We start from the raw sequence: 17,438 nt of genomic DNA, 5'->3' as shown, positions 1-17,438 counted from the left end.
TAACAAGCTGATTTTTCTAAAATCAATAATAATTTTTAACACACATTGAGGGAATCGTAGGGGCTATCTGTTAGTAATACCATGTTCAGTCATCTTTTGTCTATAATATATACATTTAATCAGCAGCTGAGATTAAGTCAAATTTTCATTCAACAGTAAATGGATTTTAAAATGTTAACTGATTTTCCTCTTTTCAGATATATGCAAAGTGGAAATTAAATTTGGAAAGATAGTCTGATACTATGTATGGATCTGTTGGTTACTAGGGTTTGCTTTCTCTTTAGTAAAATGCACGGTAGGGACAATAGAATACCAGAGATGCTCTTTGGGAAGAATAGGGCATTCCTTTCACTCAGCTGGCAGATGATGGCTTTAAATCATACCAGAAGAGATACCAGAAAAAGTATATCGGGAGAACTTTTTACCTGAGGCATTTTTTATTGTTGGCCAGGAAACTGTAAAAAGAGAAATTTGTAGAAAGAGCAGTTGAGATTTCCAGCTGTTAAGAGCCTGGAATCCAAATAAACAACTTCCTGAAGCTCTCCAGATCGGAGAGCAAGGTGGTATTTTAAATGACCTCCTCTAAGTGAAAAGCATGAGTGAACATTTATGACTTCATCAAGAAATGAAACTTTATCAGAAGTTCTGGTATCTGATTTTTTTTTCTTTAAACGACTTACATTTGCTTCCCTAATAGATTTATAGTCTAAAACCTAAAAGTAAAAAACATACTTCAGCTTTAGAGGAACTAAAGTAACCTCTTACTACTAATAATGTAATGTAAACCAGCAGTAATAATAAAAATTAAGTAAATACTTGTGAGTATAATTCAAAATATGAGGAAAAAATTTTCATTGCTTTTTTGTTTTAAGATAGCACAATTACTTCAAACCATCCATAAAGAGAAGTAACATGGAGATTTATGGAGATGTATATAAGTAACGCCCAACATTTCCTAAAAGGGATAGTGGTATTTAGCTTTTGAAAAACAGTTTGGATTTTCAAGCCTGTGTGTTATTTGGAATACAGATGCAAGGAAAAACCTCGTTATCTTTTTAACCTTTGAAGCTACTCTTTGCAGCTGAGTGATTTTCTAGATCTCTGCAGGACTGGCTTAATGGGATTATTATGGTTTGTTTGGAGTTTATTTGGTTGTTGGTTTGGGTGTTTTTTTTACTGTTAAGAATCCCTCTGTTACAAGGAAAATTTTGCTGAGAGTTATAGTAGCAAAGAAACGACTGGCGCCCTGAAGTCCTAGAAATAACTCCAAATTTATACCTTGTAACTGGGGACAGAAATGGCTTTTCAGGGTCTGACTTGCAGCACAACTTGTGAGCCGGTTATTGCTGTAGAAGGTAGTGCTCTCTGCACTGATTACCCATCACAGCAATTACTAGTATTTATCTTTTGTACAGAGCGCATGGGCCAGTGAGACAGCAGAGGTGTGTTCTTCGTTGCCATTATCTTACATAATTCACAACCTTTAAACCTATTTTTTTTCAGTTATTAGCCTTTAATGAAAGATATGTTTCTGGCCTCTCTTTCTCACTACATCTGGAGGTTTGAACTAAAGCTGAATTATCAGGCTAAGTGTATGTTAATAGGTAAGTTTTTGGGGAGCATCTCCCTCGTTTTACTTTTGTATCATCAGGCTAGGTTTGCCAGATTATTGTGGCTGATTAGAAACACTTCAGGGATGTTGATTATGCAGCTGCTGCATATGAACAACTCCCTTTGCTCTCATAGTCTGACAGTGCTCTGGAGAAGCCTCTTCGCTGATTGACTGGACCTCTTGCTCTTTTCCCTTCCTGGACTACAAACTGATTTGCCCAAGGCTGAAAACTGTATTTTCACTTTACCTTGCTCTCATATGCTACTTAAGTGACCCTCAATGAAAATCTGAAAATGTGGTATTTGCAAAGTTGAAGCTAAACTTCTGAGGCTTCTTGTTTTGCCAATAAAAACAGACTCCTCTCCAAAGCGTCCATGACTGATGTGTAATTTAGATCACTATTCTGTTGTTGCTCATAGTTTAGCATGTCCCCCAGGAGTCCAGGGAATCCAGCCAACTGGAGGACTTCAGTATGAAACTTCTTTTTTCTTTGCAAGCCTGTTTCTCTGTGGCAGTCTCACAGTGCTTAAGAAAGCAATCCCAGGTGAGAGGCTTTCCAGTGTGACTTAAGGTGATCGTGCCCTACACCACTTTGGAGACTGCTGTCTTTCAGCCAGATTCGTACATGAGCTGCATCTGAAAGATGCTACTACTAAACCCCATCCTTTTCACAATTATAAGACTGTCAGTACAGAACAGTTCTGTTATGGACATCTTTTGTGGTACACTTGTTGGAGGAGCTGTGAAGCCAATTCCAAATGATGCTTTTCTGCCCACTTTCCTGTTTGTTGCACTTCCCAGTTGATTTTAACAATATTCACTTATAACAAATACTGTAATCACAGGAGTTTGCAACAGCAGAGGTACAACAAAAGCATAGGTTGTAACTCCTCACTGGTATGTTTGAATCTCTTAGGATTTTTGGTCCTCAAAAATTCTTACCAACCGGTCATCATATGTCTTAAAACACATTTAGGACTTTGCTCCCAGGTGTCAGGTTAAGTAATCAGACTGATCATCAGAAAGATATGCAATGTATTTGAAATTCGGTCTTCCTGCAGGCTGTACAGACTCTGGGCATATCTCAGCATTCTACCATATCCGATTTTAAGCATTCAAAAGGAAACGAAATGATAGACCAACCTTATGCGAAAGGTGAATTTTGGTGAGCTGAAACAATAAACAATGTGGCCAGTATGCATTAAAAAAATACAAGCTGAAATATTGTGTCTAGAAAATTATTTTGCATTGTAAATCAATGTTCTACAGATTGCTAAAGTAAGATAATACACATACTTTAATCTGACAATGAGGATGAGCTGGCTGCAGGCACGTATTTGGTACCGAGTTTGTTGTTTAACTGAGAGGTGGAATTGAACCCGGAAAGGAAGGAAGGAAGGGCACAATGCACGTTCCTCTGCTCTATAAACTATAGTTCAGAGACAATTTAAATACAAACAAGAAATGATAAAGCTAGATTTGTCTGCTGAAATGAGGAAAGCTTAGGGTGACCTAATAGGAAGCTAAGGCCAGAATATGAACCGATTAAAAAATACAATTAAATGAACTGTTTATGACAAGTGTTATTAAATGCAGAATATCTTACTGCAAGAGGACGAAAATGTGGGTAGTAAAATAAAGATGAAAATAATATTTTTGAGGTGTGGAGAGATACTGGTTTTGCCAAGCATGTTTTTTAATTTAAAAAATCTAATGCTTCTGTTCTCTGTAGGAAATGGATTCAACTGTGTGTTCTGTGTGCAGGGTAACACTCCTGGGTATAGTAAAGAATGAGTCAAGAGGATTATGAAGGAGGCAAAATGTGATTCACCAAAAGGAGTACATATTTCTTTCAGGGTGTCATTGCAATAGTATTGTGTAACTTCTGAGAAATTCCTGACCTAGATTTTTCTGTCTTGGGTGTTTTAATTTTTGTTGTTCAAGTATTGTTTGGATAACAGTGAAAGTTTTGTGCAACACCCCTGGGACAGGGGTGGGAAATGGGAACCCTGAGTAAAGGGAGAAAAGTTTTAGGAAAATCCTTGGGAGTTGTGGGGTTTAAATCCTCAGAGATCCTCTTGCATCTAAGAAGAGTGGGAAGTTGTGGAAAGGAAGAGACATACATGACTTTCATCATGTTTTACACGCCAAGGCTGGAGGTGGTTGAGGGATAGTTCTAATCCCTAACACCAAATAAGTTGGAGGTTATTCTGATTTGCTATGGCAATGCAGTGGAACATAAAGCATGTCTGGGATTCTCAGAGAACCCTGTTCTACTTGAGAAACCAAATCCAGAATGGTTTTATATTTTCTGGTGATTTCTTGAAGCTATGAACAGAAAAAATCTTTTGCGCCCCAAGGACATGCTATTCAGTACGCTTGCAGGAAAGGAAGGTTACAAGCATTTGCTAGATCTTTCTCTTCTGCAGACTTAGTGGCTTCAATATGAAATTGCTCAGTTTTTGTGCCCTTCTTTATCTCAGACACTGGAATGTAGCTTAAACCCCATGCTATCCTGTTACCTTTAATTAAATACAATGAAACAAAATCTTGTTAATGATAAGCAGACATGTGAGGTTTTCCCTTAAACACATGTCCAGTTTCTCACTGAAAAAGATAAGAAATCACAACTATATTTCCTTTAATTTATTAAATCTGTCAGGGTAAAAATAACATCTAAGGTAATAGCACTATAAATTTTGTTTCCTCAATAAAAAAAATTATTTTGATCCTTTTATTTGCCCAGATGATTTCTGTTAAAATTTGAGATTCTCATTCTTCAGCATTTTTCTAAATTCTGAATCTAGACAGGATTTTTAGTCATGAAACACAACAATTGGCATACAAAATAACACCTCTTTTTGTAGCTGTCTCATTTCAAGCAAGTGCAATTGTTATTTGAAAATCTTAAGGTTTTTTTTAGTTGCAGCTTAAATGAATATGTTTAATTATTTAAAGTAACCTGAAAAGCTGCACTTTTGAACCTGACCCAGAGCCTGTTGAAGTCAGTCTTTCTATTTAATTGACTGACACTGGAATGAATTAGGCCCTTTCTCTTTAATTATAACAACTACAAGCAGTGTTGTTTGGGTGATGTTCTGATCTCATGCTCCAAAAGAAGGATTTTTGGCAAGAACTCTTCCCATGTTAAAATCAAGTATTGCACAGGTTGAACAGCTCTGTGATTCTGCTGTCTTTTTGTTGGGGTCACCTTATCGTGATTGTAAGATTTGTGATTACTTTGTAGTAGAAAATAATGGAACTCCCTCTGAAATCATTTTGCCTGGTTTAAAATATAAAGTGATGTTGGAAAGATTAAAAGTGAAATCAAATGGTTGAAGGGAAATATATAGCCTGCATTCCTGAGCTATATTTTTTTAATGCTGAATGGTAACAGCAGAATTGTCCTCTATGGCAGGAAAAGAGAGTTTTTATTGATAACAGTTGCAGAACCTTAGTATGGGTGATTCACTAAATTTTACTGTGTATTAGAATAGAATATTGCTAGTTTGAAGTTTTAATTTAACAAAAGAATTTGTAAACCTTGCAAAGCACATAGGTTCTTTCTCATTGTTAAGGTTTGTTTTAATAATGATCCATCAATGTAAACTTTTTTCATTTAATACTGTGAGAAACATGCTGTACTTCTAGTTATGTTTCATCACATTTGCTAGTGATTCAAAAAATTGGGCAGAATGTCATGCAAATCTTTAACACATGGGAACTTTGTGATATTGACAACAAAGCAGTTTCAAGAGTTTTGTGTTATTTTATTACTGTAGAATGAACTGCAATGTGTAAACTGTGAAGCTTTTCTAAAAATTCAAGACAAGAAATTACTACAGCTCCCTGGAATAATTACAATTATAAAAGTTTCTCAAATATAAATTAAGAAAGCAAAATTCCATCTTAATTTAATCCTCTCTTTTCATCTGTAAAAAAAATGTAGCAAGAAACTTCACTGTTGGCTCCAGTTTGTATTTGTGCTTCAAAATCAAGACATCTACTTGGGAGCACTCATAAATCTGTCAAACCTGCACAGCAGATCAACACTCTGTGTTGTTGCCTTGGACTTTTGGCAACATCCAGCAAAGAGGGGAAATCAAGATTTGTTTGTTTTGTCTTGCTGTGTTGTTTTCCCTGCCAACAGCTTCTAATTGCTAATATGCCAGAGAAATGAAGTAATTTTATTATTCATTGTTGATTTCTGGCCTTATAAAATGTTTACAACTTTTATAGATGTTCTGTTTTTTAAGGATAAAAAACCCCACTGTGTATATATATATATATATATATGTATTTTCTGCAGACTGTTATTCTACTTAAATGGCATTAGAGCATGGCCTTTCTCTGGGGTGAATAAAAGAGTTGTTGTCCTTTAAAACAGCACTTTCATCCTTTCCTCTTCCAAATAAAAGGTGTGTTTGAATCAAGGCCTGTTTAGAAAGGCCTCAGAGCTGAAACATTTTACCTAACTGTTTTTAAACTAGCTGTTTTATAATCTGTTTTTAGTTATACTTCTGACAAAAACTGCTTTGTTGTTCTGAACCTGTATCAACAGGAGTTTCACCATTTTACTTTGGTGAGAACTATGGTTGGGTAGGAAGTGGTAAACAGAGATCCTTATCAGCTCTTATGGATACCAGTTCAAGTCATTTCATAGTTACTACAGTCTCTCAAGCTGTTAGCTTGACTTATAGGGCATAATTCTTCTATATAATATATTAAAGCTACATATACAGCCACCTCTTAGTCAGGAGGAAGCAGTACTGCACAGCATATAGTGGATTTCTGTATAGCATGACTGGAAGACAGACCTGACCTTGCGGCAAATTCATTGTGTATGTGGAAATTAAATAAGTCTCTTAAGTTTATCCTGTGCTTGAACTATCTTGAAGCCATCATGGTTTTCCCTTGTTCTTGCTGTGAAAGACTGAAGTATTTGCAAAACCTGGCAATACAGATTCTTTCCAGATGTTAGAGGAACTGCTTGAAGTTAAATGGACCTAAATAGTAAGTGATGGTTTTTTACTTATTCTTTTCATTATGTCAAAATGACAAAGAAAGAGACTTACCAGTTCCTCATAATTCGATGGTAAATTGTAAGTATATGAATAAGGAAACAGTAGCAGCTGGGAATACGAGTGAATAGTCAAGTATGCCTTGATTGTAGAAAGATGTTCACGAATAAAATCAGCCAAAGCCTTGGTCTCCTTTTCAGACTCAGGTGCAGAGCCACAGTAAGTAGAATCACAGGGGTTGTCTGAGGCCCCCATTGCTGGGAAGAAAGTTGAATTTATTAAGTAGTTAATGAGAAAATTTTGTTGTTAGTAGAGTCATGTTACACTGCTTTTGTAGACAAGCCTTGGGAATCCTACTGACACACACGCTGTATCAGAAAGGATGTTTTATTGCATAGTTAAGACCCTGGGCAACATGACAGCATTGAATAAATATGCCCTGTATGGTGTGCATAGTTGGAAGAACATGTATATTGATGTAAGGCGCTATGTTATGTAAGCGATTTGGGATATTGATTTGCTTCAGTACTTAACATATCTCCCCCATTTCTCAGGTGCTTCCAGGAAACAACCAAGTGAAGCCACTCAAAAGAGACCCCTCTCCACCTTGTGAAACCAACTAAAAGAAAACTATTCTGGTTTCTGTTCTGAACTCATAGAAGTGTGTGTGCATATATATACATGCATATGTGTGTGTAGCCGTGTGTGTAGACGTATATATGCACGTTTTTGCGTATATATATGTCCATAGAAGTAGCCATACCGATGATGCTAGTAATAACCGAAGTCTGGTTTTTGCCCAAGACTACTCAAAAAATTGAACACAAGCTACTGTACAATGCTATAGTGGTAGTGTTCACTCAAGCTTGAGCTGGACCAACCATAGGGTAGGGAAAATCCATAATTAAGTATCTTGGTTATTTGTGAAATATATGATCACTTGCAGCTGTTGTTAGGAGACACTTACTGCACCAGCCAGCATTAAAATTCCTGTTGAGATCTGTCCCAATGCAAAGGCTATGAGCATTTTTAGAGCGTGTCTTTCTCCACATGCGGTTCTGAAATAGAACAGTGAAGCACAGATCAAAACTAAGAAGGTGTTCTAACAGTTGGCTTTTGCAGCAATAATCCTCTTGAGAAAGAATAATGTACTTACGTTTGTCCAAGTGTAAATGTAACCATCAATGTTAACAACAGGCAAAACATAGAAGTCCAAGCTGTTGAGAAGTGTGGTCAGGACAGTATCTTTTCCATAGGTCTCAACAGCCTAGTTGGAGAAAAGTAGAAAAAGATCATGATGCCTTCATAGAGCTGTGTCTTCTGTGTGATTTAAAGGCCTGGGTCTGAATTGAGAATTAATGAATGTGGTGGTCAAAGTCACCCAGTTCACTCTGCCACGTGAGATGGCAGCTCTCTGGTATTATATATATATAAAGGATTTACGCTGATGCAAACCACACTGCTGTTAGAAAGCCATCTTATTCTCATAGATAAATTATATGGTGAAGCAATGTTGATTTTGAGCAGGATAAAAAATCACTGTAAATAGATTTTTGTCTATTAGTTTATTTTTTACAGACAGAGCAAAGTTTCTGTCCATATATTCTCTCTACATCCTGTCACCTTACAGGTTTGGATTTAATTTATGTGAGAAGGAAAAAATATTTTTTTATATCTGTGTTGCAGAAAATTTTCATCAGTAACCAAAATTATAGCGAATATTTTCAAAGAACATCCTTACACATTACCAGTCATAATGCTGTGCATGCACATATTCATAAGGAGACAGATTTTTGTCTGTGCTTTTCTAGACACATACATCAAATAACAACCATAACTCTTGCCATAACCTGTATATCACGATTGTTCATGGCCCAGCGTTTGTATGCTTGTTTGCAGATTTATATCGGTGGTGAGGGAGCATGCAATGATCATGGAAATTTGCTCTGTTTTTTTTACACAGACGTAAAGGACAACACAGGGAGCAATGCAATAGAGAAAGGCATCTATTGTCCTGTCACTAGCAAGTGGGAAGGTCATATGTAGAAACTAGATAAGCTGTTTTAGATCACTAGAACTTACTTTTTCCTGGTTTTGGTTTGTTTGCTTGTTTGTTTGTTTCCTGCTTGTTTTGGGGGGAAGATATGTAACAATCCACCCTGCTCATGTTTTTTTGTGGTGGGTTTTTTTTTTACTTTTATGTCTAGAAGCAATCCCAAGTGAACCGTTGATGATGCTCAGAGGACTGCACTTTTAAAGCACTTCTGCCTATCCACACTTGGATCCACTGAGCAGAGCCACTGCTGGTGTCGGGTATACCCATGAATTAAGTGACCAGACAGTGAAAATGACAGCTGTAGTGACGTGAATTGCTAAGAGAAAAATGTTAGCACATACTGTCTGCAGCCTTATTAGGGGATAATGAAATCACATTCCCATTGACTCCACTGAGATGTCACTTTCAATTTCCAGTGCTCCCTACACAAAACCGCATGGCTAGCTGATAAGACTGAGATTATACTTGCCACCAGTAAATGCCTCTGCCAGCATGGCTCACTCATGTAATTTGGCTTTCCTTTGCTTGGGTTTTAAGTCCAAGCTGCTGTTTCCAGGCTTGTTGTTTGATTTGGGTTCTTTCAGTAGGTGTTGTTTTTGGGGTTTTTTTTTTTCACTCTTCAGGCAGGAGCTCTTAAAAAATTTGAGATTCAGTCAGAGAACTGTTCTGCTGAGTTGATTGATCTCCCCCCGCTGAGGGGGAATACACCTCTTCTTTGTAGAAAAAAACAAGCATGCTGCATGTTTTTTTCTACAAAACCAATCTCTCCTTACCACCTGCTTTAAATTGGTGGTGAGGAGAAGGAAAAGATGAAATTGCTTAATTCAAGGCCTAAACTATCCCAGCCTGAAGTGAAGGTACTTTTACCTGTGCAGTTCTGTCCTAAAAACGGTTTCACCATTCCGTGCAACTTGAAGTGGAAGCTCAAAGGGATGTGTATGCATTTCCCTCTTCCTGAGTGAAGTTTAGGGAGCTTCATCTATAGTCGTCTTCCTTCTCTTTTGGGTACGTTTGCTCAGTGCACTCTGTGCTTAGCTGAGGGCAGGTTTCCACCCTCTCTGTTGCCTTACAGAATAAAGCTGGTTGCAGGGTATAATACAGCACCTGATGCTGTAGGAAGATGGCTGTTTTGATGTGCATTCAGGTACTTTCTGATGTCCCCTTGAATTTCCTTATTCTCTACTCCTTATGACTATATAGAGAACATGACTATGTTTATAGCATTGCTTGACCTGTTTGCTTGTCTCTTACACATGCTTTTAGGTAGTCTTAAGCTACTGAAAGATTACAAGTCCAACCATTAAGATCTGGTTTAAGTAGATACACCCTAACATATGATGTGCAGATAGGTATTTAGAGGTAAAAAGTCAATCTGCAGTGGCCTCAGCTCCTACTGCTCACTTCAGATTTTTTTTAAACAGGGTTGCATTTTTAAAATTGTTTTTTTCATTATTAAGCTTACTGACTTCTTTCACAAACCACTGGCAGAAAGCAGGGGTGATCCACTCTCTTGCATGGAAACCACAATCAATAAAGATGGCCTTCTTATTTGGATGACCACTTTTTCCCACCTAGAAAACAAAACAAAACAAAAACCCAAAACAACAACAACAGCAAAACCAAAGAGGTATTAAACAAAATAATTCATACGCAGAACAAGTCAGTCAGCTTCCTGACCTAAAAAGTCAAACTTTATACAAATATAGCATTCCTTGATTAAATTGAAACCTATAGGATGCTGTATCTGTAGCTGACCATGATTTGAGCTAAAACAACAGATTCTTAATAATTTAATTTTTATTAATGTAGAGATGCTTTTTCCTCAATTATTTGATTATTCTGCACTGTTGATATTGTACTGTCTCTAAGAGCTAATCTTGTTTGCTTGAATGATTATTATAAATGCTTATGCAATTTTGGGCAAATAATCTTTTTCCTTTCACCTTTAAGTCATTACACCTTATTTATTCACAAGAGTTACACCAAAAATAATAGCCATGGTTTAACCTCAGCCAACAACTAAGCACCACGCAGCCACTCACTCACTCCCTCCGAGGCAGGACAGGGTAAGAGAGAATTGGAAGAGTAGAAGTGAGAAAACTTGTGGGTTGAGAGAAGAACAGTTTAATAGTGGAAATTAAAAAAAAAACCCAACACAACGAGAGGGCCATAAGTCCCAAGAAAGACAAGTGATGCAAATGAAAACAATTGCCTATCCAGTCCCTGAGCAGCAGCCCCCCTAGCTAACCTTCCCCCTCGTTTATTGCTGAGCATGATGCCGTATGGTATGGAATATCCATTTGGTCAGTTGGTGTCAGCTGTCCTGATTGTGTTTCCTCTCAACTTATTATGCACCCTTAGCCTGCTTGCTGGCAGGATGGTGTGAGGAACAGAAAAGGCCTTGATTGTGTAAGCACTGCCCAGCAATAACTAAAAGACCTCTGAACTATCAACAGTGTTTCCAGCACAAATCCAAAACATAGCCCCATACCAGCTACTATGAAGAAAATTAATGTTACCCCAGCCAAAACCAGCAGAGAATTACATTTCATGAAGATAGAAACAAATTTGTTCCCTATTGCTAGAAAGACTGACATTTATAGATCCTTTCAGAGTAAATGTGTTTACAAACAACAGATGGAGAGAACATAAAGGTAGATGATCATTCAAACAGCTCTTAGGAGTCTGATTGGATTTATATGTCTGAGCTTCTAATTCATTATGGCCCTTTTAAAAGGTGTTACATTTTCTGCAAAATATATAATAGTAGCTTAGCATAATTGGTGGTTTAATAGACATCAGAATCTTGGGAGGTTAATAGAGAAGAAGCCTGGCATAAAGAAATCTAAGCACTTACTTTGAGAAGGTAAATCGACCGACCTTCATATGTTTCCCCAATTACACTGCGAGAGACAAGGTCTGGGTTCTGAGCCGCAATATCAGCAGTCCAAGCAGCTATCTGTTTAGTAAGGAGGTTAAATTTACTTTTGCCTCTGTTCCTCATGCCCAGACTAATTAATTCACAGACTTTAAGCCAGAGCATGTAATTTGACCTAATATTTAATACAATTTGTAGATTTCCAAGAATTAATTACAACTTGTACTAGAGCTATATGTCTGAATTAAGATTATCTAGTATGAATTTCTCTAAACCTGTCATTGGAGTATGGCTACTGGATTACAATACCCTTTGAATGCTGATCCTATATACTTCTAACCTTGTCACCCCTAAAACTCTCTTAACAAAAGAAAACTTTTTCTCATTAAGTTAAATAGATGGAATGCCTTAAATCTTCTATATGTTGTAATGTTTTCAGTGTATGGCTTTTATTTATCATCACTTTTGGATTACTGACAGAAGTTCTGGGCAGGGATTTGTAGGAACAGTCCACCAATGCCAGATACAAAAGAATTAATATCTCCTTAATTCTATATATTATTTAAGGGAAGTAACAACAGCCTTTATTATCTTAATATTGGAGCAGATTCCCTTTGTTACAGTTGCCTTCAGAAGCTCACAAAAAAATGTTGTTACATCCACACAATAAAAGCATTTCATGCCCAAAGAGCTATCTAGAAGCTTTACAGAGTCAGAGATGTTCTTATTCTTAAATAGACTTGTAAAAGGAGAATTTTTTTTGGTTGTTTTTTAGGATAGTTGTGGTGGAAGAAAATTGATTACTTCTGTATAAGTTTTATAGATACCACCTGGAAAGGAAATACATTTTCTTGTCTGAAAATGTAATGGCTGCTTAGTGGACAATGATCGTCACAGAAATTAAAGACTTGAAAGGGAAGATTGTCATACTTTTAAGTATAAGAGCTGTGATGCAGTGGATGATAAGGGGCCACTGCAAAGATGTGAAGAGTGACATGGTCAATATTACGTGACAGGAAAAATAAGCATGGCTGTGAAAAAAGCAGGGAGGAGGGGAGACTTGTGGAAGATGAAGAGCTAGAACTGGGGCAGGGAAAGAAATCAGGTGTTTTAGCAGAGGAGATGAGAAAAGGAGTGAAAGGGAAAAACAAATTAGTAGTGAAGCATGCCAGGCTGGTCATTGGATTTCTGACAATTTCTTTGCAGCACTGGGAGCAGAAATAGAAGAAATAGGTGTAGGGGGATTGGTTATGCAGATTACCCAAGTAATGAGCAATAAAGAAAAAGAGGAAGGAGAGTTTGGAAAATGAGTTATCATATTAATGGATGCAACAGAAAAGGAAAAGGGAAAAAGGCTGGAAGCATATCAGAAGCCATTTTGAGCACAGGGGTTGATAAAATGGTAAACTTCTAGACTTTACCGTTTCCCAGTTGTTGTACTTTTCATAGCTGTGTCCGGTAGTACGAGCTTTGCTGTCAAATTGGGCATCCAGTGCAGCCTGCAGGTTGTCGATCAGAACTCTGCAATAAGGCACCATGAAAAGTGTAAAGAGAAACATAAAATTTGCTAACAGGGAAGTAAGCAGCAGGTAGACATTTCAGGATCTTCCTGGAATTAAGGCCACATAGATTGTGAAGTGAAATGTGGGGTGCTTGATTTATGCATTTGAAAATAAGATACATTAGGTTCAAGTTTCAACTTATGTTGTATCTCAACCTTCCCACCAGAATGATCTGGGAGCAATAGGCTCCTCCTAAGTAGCACCTGCCTACTTACTCCCATACTAACAAACCTCCTGGGTGGCAACAGTTTGGTTTAGGAAGACCCAACCAAGCTTTCAAAGTTTAGGTGTGGTTTAATAGCTCTGTTGCAGGTAGCATTATCCATCCTCCAAGCTACTTTACGGCATGTGAGTTGGTCTGTGAAAGGAGAACACACAATGGCAAGAAAACCCCAGTGTCCTGTCTGGTTAGGTTGGAACTCTACTGTTCATTTTTCTGTGGGGCTGACACAAAGGCACAGCTCATTGTTGAGCGTACTCTTGATGACCTTTTGATTATATTTCAACCTTGGCTATCAAAAAACTGAAGTCCTCTTGTTTTTCCAGTGCTTGTCTTAACATTCTTACAAATCTTACTGATCCAGGATATGTCCTTGATCACTTGTGATTTGGATAGAAGCAAGAGCAGGAGGCCAGTTTGAGAGACACCACCAGCCTTCAGAACAAACAGTGCAGATGACTACATTGACATGATGTCATGGCACTGCAGCTGCACTTCAAAAGAATTGTAACAGCTTGGGTTGTCACAAGGACGCTCCACTCAGATTTGTCAGGGACGCCTTCCAGACATTATGGCCTTTGTTGCAATCAAAAGATTTGTGCATGGACTTGAGGGAGTTCATGAATATTACAGGAAAAACTAACAAATGTACAGTAACTCCTCCTTAGCCAAAAAGGAAATTCCACCGAAACTGGATTCCTGTGCTGTATGTGGGATGTGATATTATTAAAAATTATTTCTTCTAGAGTGTTTTTAGATTCTGTTCCCCCAGTGGCATCCAAATAAGATATGGTTAACATGAGGCCAGTAAGCTTACAGATGGATTATCCTCAGATTTAGCAGACTGTAAAAGCCATGTTTTATGAGAACTGTGTTGTGTCCAGTGAAGGAGTTTGGTCTATAGGCAACAACAGTGGAGCTGAGAGACAAGAACTCTTCATTCAGTCAAATGAAGTAATGAGAATTTGATCAAGTAACACTGACTTTCAGTGTCTGAATACATGACATTGACAAAATACCCATTACCCCTCGAAGAAGCCTGACAATCAAGCTGGGCTGAGCCAATCTGCAATCCTCAGGTGGAGCTAAAAGAAGAGTGAAGACAGACAGCTCCCCTCCACTTCAGCCCAAAGTCAACTTCTTATCTATGGTTAAAGCTTAACTGGAAGACATGAAGTAGAAACAGTTGGCTGGTCCTGCTCTTTTCTTCTTAATGTTCCAATTAGTGCTGCTCACTACAATGCTTCTGTTGTCAGGGGTGTTTAATGCGGCAGTGTGATCTATTTCCTCCACTTAGGCTACAGTTTTATTCAGTCACGGAAACTCAGAGCTCTTTTACTTCTGGGTAATATACTTGTGAAATATTTAAGCCAATTAAGAGATCTCTCACTGGAGAATCCTTGTCATGTATCTGCTTGAGTGAGCCCAAGGCTGTACTGGGAATCTGTTCTCCCCACTGTCTTAGTCCTTCACCTGGTAGCTGTCTTCTCTTTGTCACAAGTTGGGTTTTTTTTACCCTTCTAGCTGTTGTTCTGCAGCTTAGAGAACTCAGTGGAGAGCCCCTCATTATGGCCCCTGGGGCTCATCATTTTCTGGCTTCAGTTCCCTGATACTGTCATGCAAAGCCACCTGGTGCACTTTCTGGCTCTTTCTAGACCTTTGCTGCATCTTGTCTTTAGTGAGTAATCTTCCTTTTTCCCTCCTTTAGTCCAGCTTTGTCTACCGCAATGAGCTTTCACCTCTGGGAAATTCCCAGTAGTAAGTCTTTGCTTCCTCTCTGTTACTCTACCAACATTTCACCTCACCCCTTAAGCAGAGCAGCTACAGTTCATTTAAACAGCTGTGGGAAATCTGAACACAGAAGAAGCACCCGCAGGTGTGATGAAGTCTGTGACAGGGAGATAAGCTGACCAATATGAAAAGATCAAACACATTTTCCCCAGTATTTGATTTCCTTCTACTCAAAATACAGTAGTGAGAACAAACTTACCTATACTCTACTCCACTTTCTTTCAAAAGATCTTCAACCTCAAAAGACTTGTCAGCTTCAACTCGGAAATCAACTTGCATTTTTGGCCTTACCAGTGTGACAGAGTCTGGCTGCCAAAAGTCAACCTAAAAGAAGACCAAAAGGACACATAAACAAACAAATACATACATATGACTGTTATTTTTAGGTGGGCATATGTCTGATGGTGATGTTGACTGTGATTAATCTACTGAATTTCATTCATATCCTATTACACTGACCTAACCTTGCTTGCCAAAAACACCAAACTAAATTTTAACTAGATATAGATTAAGAAGATTTTATTAGGCCCTGCAATTTATGTGGCAGAGTTCTGCAAAAGGCAGTGACAGTTTCACAAACGGGAAGTGTTGTGTAGCATCTGAGTGCATGCAGACTTGTGAGTATAACTATCTTTACAGCTTCTTTCATTCTTTGGACAGATTTCTTTGAAGGTTTTGCATATAAGCATTAGACAAAAGTGGGCTCCTTACTTAGTAGCAGAGGGATGCTATGTGAATATTCTACATAAATCAGCTGTGAAAGACTGTTGTCTGCATGAATGCCTATAGACTCAGTTCACTAAAGTTGGTATGAGGAACCTGTATCTTTGGAAAGTGTTTAGTTCTGGGTGGAAAAATGACAGTGCTATTACTATTTGACATATTTTTGTTGAAGTCGGCTTCCAGACCTCAGGATTTAGTGCCTTATTAAAGGCCAGTGAAAGCAAAGTTGGCTTGCCAACCTAATGATTTTTCAGCCTTTCATCTCATGAGTGTAAATAAAATTGGGGCCGATGGGCATATTCATGAACTATGTGTCTTTAAGTAAGATGGCTCTTCCAGGATATACTACTACATCAGTCCTGACTGATTGCTTTGTGTAACAATGGTAGTTCAAGGATCCTTGCTTTGCTTAAAACAAAATAAACAATCCCTTTATATACACACTTAAAAGCCAGCATGGTATTTTAATTTTCTCAATATTTGCAGCATCATTGCAATAGTATATACTTCTGCAGAATACTGTTGCAGCATGCTGTATTAGCCTGTTGATGATAGTTGTCCACATCTGTACTTCGTTAAAAATACCATCCTTTTATCCTACAGATAATGGTGTCTTTTTCACCAACAGCTATTTTGCAACATCAAAGCTGAGGAGAAATATTGAAAACACATTTGCTGTCTTTATTGTTTTTCTCATGTCATTCTGCCATCATATATTTACTTCAAGGTCAGTAAGAAAGATGCAACTTGGTTGGAGAGAAAGGAAGCTTTAAAGGGAAGTCAGAGAAGAAAAGATGACATGAGAGACTAGAGGTCAAAGAAAAGTTAATTTGTTGGGAGTAGGGATTTTTATATTATTTACATGAGCAAAATGTTTTGCCTGTAATGGTAAAAGTTCTGGTAGTTGGAATTTCCATGTTTTATCTAATGTGTTCTTGACAGCATGCCACACTGAACACGGCTTTTCAGCTTAACTTATTCTATTAATAAATTCTGGTGGACACTTTGATGTTTGGACTGGGGTCACCAGGCTTTCTAGGAAGGTATTGGAATGTATTTGTACTGCTCTTGCTTTATTACCTTGTCCTATTCTTTCTGAATAAACACTTCAGCTGACTTGAATGGTATCAAGATTAGGTCTTTAACTCAGTAGCATGCTTTTTTTTTTTTTTTTTCCCCTAAGATATATGGTAGTTGAACAAAAGGAGAAACGTTCATTTCAAATACAATATAGCCCTTTCCCCATGTTCTTTACCTGCATGTTGTTGCTAAGGGATTTGATTATTTCCACCTGCTCATCATTCTGCAGAATCACACGAAACACCTTTTGCCTGAAAGGCAAGAAGAAGATTGGATTTGAAACAGGTAAGTAAATTGAAAGGCTTTTGCTCATGCAAAAGAATTTATGCAGATGTAAAACCTGATGTCTGTTCTTACCTATCAAAGGCAAGATCCTGCAGGTGAGCAGAAACAGCTGCAGCACCTATGAGAACCAAGAGCACCCACATTTTTTTTGTGAAGAAAATTCAGTTCTTCTATGCTGCTTTTATAACCTGTTTCATCCAGCTTTTTATC

General features: G+C 37.8%; 1 protein-coding gene and 1 long non-coding RNA gene across 2 annotated transcripts in view; one reads left to right on the top strand and one right to left on the bottom strand.

The window, feature by feature from the left end:
* The window catches only part of LOC133222100 (uncharacterized), a 24,660-nt gene extending 15,242 nt beyond the window's left edge, over positions 1-9,418 (top strand). The window contains exon 3 of the long non-coding RNA XR_009728195.1: positions 8,841-9,418. This is a non-coding gene — a long non-coding RNA (uncharacterized LOC133222100). The remainder of the gene's footprint in view (positions 1-8,840) is intronic.
* CPB1 (carboxypeptidase B1) overlaps positions 1-17,438 on the bottom strand; it is a 20,385-nt gene extending 2,947 nt beyond the window's left edge. Inside the window, exons 1-9 of the mRNA XM_061371490.1 lie at positions 17,301-17,438; positions 17,119-17,194; positions 15,340-15,464; positions 12,989-13,088; positions 11,547-11,648; positions 10,156-10,260; positions 7,790-7,900; positions 7,601-7,691; positions 6,688-6,890 (exon numbers count right to left, since the gene is read on the bottom strand). Of these exons, the coding sequence (XP_061227474.1) occupies positions 6,688-6,890; positions 7,601-7,691; positions 7,790-7,900; positions 10,156-10,260; positions 11,547-11,648; positions 12,989-13,088; positions 15,340-15,464; positions 17,119-17,194; positions 17,301-17,371 (984 nt within the window). The 5' untranslated portion in view covers positions 17,372-17,438. The remainder of the gene's footprint in view (positions 1-6,687; positions 6,891-7,600; positions 7,692-7,789; positions 7,901-10,155; positions 10,261-11,546; positions 11,649-12,988; positions 13,089-15,339; positions 15,465-17,118; positions 17,195-17,300) is intronic.

This window comes from Neopsephotus bourkii, unplaced genomic scaffold (assembly GCF_033783945.1).
Source record: "Neopsephotus bourkii isolate Nb327-2 ecotype Australia unplaced genomic scaffold, CSIRO-AGI_Nbou_v1 NB_1574, whole genome shotgun sequence".
Taxonomy (NCBI): Eukaryota; Metazoa; Chordata; class Aves; order Psittaciformes; family Psittacidae; genus Neopsephotus; species Neopsephotus bourkii.
This window is presented reverse-complemented; position numbering and strand designations above follow the sequence as displayed.